Source organism: Corapipo altera, unplaced genomic scaffold (assembly GCF_003945725.1).
Source record: "Corapipo altera isolate COAL_440 unplaced genomic scaffold, ASM394572v1 305, whole genome shotgun sequence".
NCBI lineage: Eukaryota > Metazoa > Chordata > Aves > Passeriformes > Pipridae > Corapipo > Corapipo altera.
Window position 1 is genome coordinate 118,585 of NW_020885011.1, and position 3,929 is coordinate 122,513.

Below are 3,929 nucleotides of genomic sequence, written 5' to 3' on the forward strand. Positions count from 1 at the left end.
GCGGGCACTGCTCGAGGGTCCCGGTCCGGCCCGGGGGCGGTGCGGGCCCAGCCCCGGGAGCGGGTCCCGACTCCGCTCCGCGGACGCTCCCTCAGGATTGCGGCGGGCGCACGGCGCCGCCTGGCGGTCGGCCACGGCCCCGCGCGGCCCCGCGGGCGGCGAATGATGCAACACCCGGGCCCGGTTGCCCCAATAGCTGGCGAGGGCTGCGCCCTTGGCCCCGTTCCTCACCGCTGAGTGGCCGGAGGGCCGGCGTGGCCCCGCCCCGCCTCCCGCCGATTGGCTGCGCGCCGCCGACGCGGCGGTGATCCCGCCTCCCTGCGCGCGCGGCCACGTGGACGGCGGCGGGCCCGTGTCCGGCGGGGCCGCGTTGCACCGGCCATGAGCGTGGGCTTCATCGGCGCGGGGCAGCTCGCCTTCGCCCTGGCCCGGGGCTTCACGGCGGCAGGTAGGCGCGGGGCAGCTCGCCTTTGCCGCGGTTCGGGGCGGGCGGCGCCGATCCTCCGGGCTGATGATCGATGCCGTTCGCAGGGATCGTGGCTGCGCACAAGATCACAGCGAGCTCCCCGGACACCGACCTGCCCACCGTGAGCGGGCTGCGGGTGAGTGCGGACGGGCGACGAAGTCCGGGTTGCGGTGCCGCCTCCCGGCCCCCGCGGACCTCAGCGGTCCCGTTTCTCTCCAACCGGTGCAGAAAATGGGCGTGAACTTCACGGTGAGCAACAAGGACACGGTGAAGAGCAGCGATGTCCTCTTCCTGGCCGTGAAGCCGCCCATTATCCCCTTCATCCTGGAGGAGGTGGGCCCCGACATCGAGGCCCGGCACATCGTGGTCTCCTGCGCGGCCGGCGTCACCATCAGCTCCATCGAGAAGGTGAGGGGGGGCCGGGCCGTGCGATGCCGGCCGTGAGCTGGCCCCACTTCTCTGGCCCCTAGCAACCGATGCAAGGGACAGGCATTACTTGTGCTCCTCAGGACTAAAGTCACGCAGCAGCAGCAGCCAACTGGTTGCTTTTGGTCACCTTGCCTGTCCCCGTCAGAAAACGCTATTAGAGGTTTTATCCAACTCTTCCCTCACATGAGGTGCTGTCCGATCATGTTTCTCTCAACAGCAGTGGGTCATCACCCCTGAATTTCTGCTGACTTTATGCTAAGTGTCTGCAGGAGCTGTTTTGGAGACCTGTGGGTTGATGTGGGAATGAGGCCTTCGGGATACTGTTCCCAGCCCAGCTCTGCCCAGGTCCCTCTTCACTGGTACTTCCGAAGGCTTCACATTCATATATGGGCTACTGTGGCTCAAAGCACGGTCTTTAGGGTACCAAGTCTCTCTTTTCCCTTTGCTTGTGTTGTTCTTGCCCATTGGGAGTTCTTTCCTGGACAGCCCATTGATGCTAAATGTGCACTAAAGCTAATTTTTCCCCTTATTTGTTTTTTTCCTACTTTCTATCTCCAATTATGTTCTGCCCTAAGAAACTCTGTACCTTCTGCCCCACACCAAAAGTGATCAGGTGCATGACCAACACCCCTGTGATTGTCCGGGAAGGTGCTACAGTCTATGCCACTGGAACTCATGCAGATGTGGAGGATGGGAAGCTCTTGGAACAACTGATGGCCAGTGTGGGCTTCTGCACCGAGGTGGAAGAGGACCTGATCGATGCTGTAACGGGGCTCAGTGGCAGTGGCCCTGCGTATGTATGTGCTGTTTCCTCAACTTGTGACAGTCTCGGGCAGAGCAGTTGGGTTATTTCTTGTTTTTCCCATCACTCACATTTGCAATGGGACATGTGGTGTGGGTATCCAGTTTACAACCATTTTGGGTCAACTGAAAAGGTCTGTTACCAGTCAGATGAGTCTGAAGTCCATAGCCAGTGTGCAGTGTCCATGTGCGTCCATGTTGCAAAACACAGGCCTGTAGTTAGCATGATGTAGAAGCTGAACTTCTCCCATTCCCCCAGTCCTGAGCTGGAACTAGTGGGAGGGAAGGCTGACATGGCACCCATGCAGTAAAGGGGGAGGCTTTTGTCAAGTCTGTAAGTGGAAGGAGTCACAGCATGATCCTGGAGCTCTGGATTCTCTCCTCCCTGAGACTGTCAGTCCTGGAGCAGAGACTTGCAGTCATGTTCTTCCTCTGTCTGGTCTCAGGCGTTCACTGCCCTGGATGCTCTTGCAGATGGGGGAGTGAAGATGGGCCTTCCCCGCAGGCTGGCTGTTCGACTCGGAGCACAGGCTTTGCTGGTCAGTATTTCCTCCTCCAGAACAAATCTGAGTCTGTGCTTGCTCTGTGCAGAGGATTCTGCACGTCACGGTTTAGATTATCTTGGTCCTCTCACTGGATCTACATTAAAGAATGTGTTGTTTGACTGCACACAGGTTCCCAGTGAGGGACCATAGGAAGTGTCCGCAGCAATCTGCTGGCACTGGTGGTGATGTGGGAGCTGGGGCCTGGGAAACTGTGGCTCCTCTGCAGGCTTCTTCAGCTCTGAAAAGTGTTTTGGCAGCCTGCAGGAGCCCAATTTTGTCTGCTGTGAGTGTTGGTGCTGCTCTGTGCAGTGGAGAACAGGAGTGTGTGACAGTGGCTTCCTCAGTCAGAGCTCTGGCAGCTGTTTCCCTTGCTACAGGGTGCTGCCAAAATGCTGTTAGAGTCTGAGCAGCATCCTGGTCAGCTGAAGGACAATGTCTGCTCGCCCGGGGGAGCCACTATCCATGCCCTGCACTTCCTGGAGAGTGGTGGCTTTCGCTCACTCCTCATCAATGCTGTGGAGGCTTCCTGCATCCGGACAAGGTGGGCACCTAGGAAGTCCTAAAGAGCCTTAAAAACTTGCCCCCCACCCTCCCCATGTCCCTTTTGCTGTCTTCCTCTCCCACCACCCCATTGCAGAGAGCTTCAGCATTTGGCAGACCAAGAGAAGATCTCCCCGGCAGCCATAAAGAAAACTTTGCTGGACAAGGTGAAGCTGGAATCTCCTTCTCTGTCTGTGGCATCTGCTAGCAAAGTCAGTCTGTTCACCAACAAGAGCAAGAAGAACTGACCAGAACTGCTGTAGTCTGGCAGTGCTGAACATCAGGGTCTTGGCTCTGGCCAGGACAGGGTTAATTTTTGCAGTAGCCAGGAGGGGCATGGCCAGGACCCAGAGGTTATTCTATACCACCTCAGTGCCATGTGCAGGGGTGAGGGGAAGGGCAGAAGGGTCCCTTCTGGTCGGTAGCCTGAAGCGAGCAGTCATTTCACATGGTAAAAAATCGTGTGTGATTCGTTCGCTTCTCCTGTACACTCTTATTAATATTGTTGCTGTTGCTGTTTGTTTCTTATCTCACTGCTGTTTCTAGTAAATTTTTCTTATCTCAACCTATGATCTTTACATTTTGTGCCTCCAGTTCTCTCCAGCCTGCTGCAGCAGGTGGAAGGGGGAGTAAGCAGTGTGTGGTTTGGAGTGTTTCAGTGGAACACTAAATTGGGGAATAGTATTACTAAACAATAACAGTCAGTCTCCTCCATGCTATTTCTCTTTTGTCTTAGAAAAAATGCTCACTCTGAATGTTGCTGTCCCGAGTACCTGGCTCATGGCTTGCAGCAGTTGTGGGGCAGCGCTGTAGCACAGGGTCTTTAGCCTGTAGTGGAGTTGGTGCAAACTGTCTCTGGCACTGGTGTTCTCTTGGGCAGGGGTGATACCCTCGTCAGAACTTTATCAAGGACATCGTTTGTCCAGAAGCCTCCCAGGACTCAAACAGTGTTCATGGTGTCCAATGCAGAAATGGTTTCTAACAGGGTATTTTAGGATGTTTCAGAACTTTTGGTTTTGAAGGGATCCACCTTCTTTCCCCATCCTGCACCTGCTGTCAGAGCTTGTGTCTTGTGTCTGTCGTTATTGGCTGCAGCAGACGCTGCTACACAAACGGCGCCCTATGGGTGCCTCGGGGGCTCGGCCCAG

The 3,929-nt window shown here is 56.4% G+C and overlaps 1 protein-coding gene across 2 annotated transcripts; it reads left to right on the forward strand.

Moving 5' to 3' along the window:
- Positions 1-328: 328 nt before the first annotated feature.
- Positions 329-3,346, forward strand: PYCR1 (pyrroline-5-carboxylate reductase 1). 2 transcript variants are annotated; one of them, XM_027667481.1, is made up of 7 exons: positions 329-448; positions 532-602; positions 695-874; positions 1,471-1,692; positions 2,143-2,235; positions 2,619-2,782; positions 2,879-3,346. In XM_027667481.1, the coding sequence occupies exons 1-7, from the start codon at positions 382-384 to the stop codon at positions 3,027-3,029; spliced, it is 948 nt and encodes a 315-aa protein (XP_027523282.1). In that variant the 5' UTR covers positions 329-381; the 3' UTR covers positions 3,030-3,346. The 2 variants fall into 2 exon arrangements, with proteins under 2 accessions (XP_027523282.1, XP_027523284.1); XM_027667483.1 differs by lacking the exon at positions 2,879-3,346 and having other exon boundaries at positions 335-448; positions 2,499-2,638.
- The last annotated feature ends 583 nt before the right edge of the window (positions 3,347-3,929 follow it).

Bases quoted from the DNA above. Each gene is read 5' to 3' on its own strand.
- PYCR1 (XM_027667481.1), top strand. From the start codon at position 382: ATGAGCGTGGGCTTCATCGGCGCGGGGCAGCTCGCCTTCGCCCTGGCC. The intron at 603-694 runs GTGAGTGCGGAC...CAACCGGTGCAG, and splicing joins CCACCGTGAGCGGGCTGCGG to AAAATGGGCGTGAACTTCAC. The intron at 2,783-2,878 runs GTGGGCACCTAG...ACCCCATTGCAG, and splicing joins GCTTCCTGCATCCGGACAAG to AGAGCTTCAGCATTTGGCAG.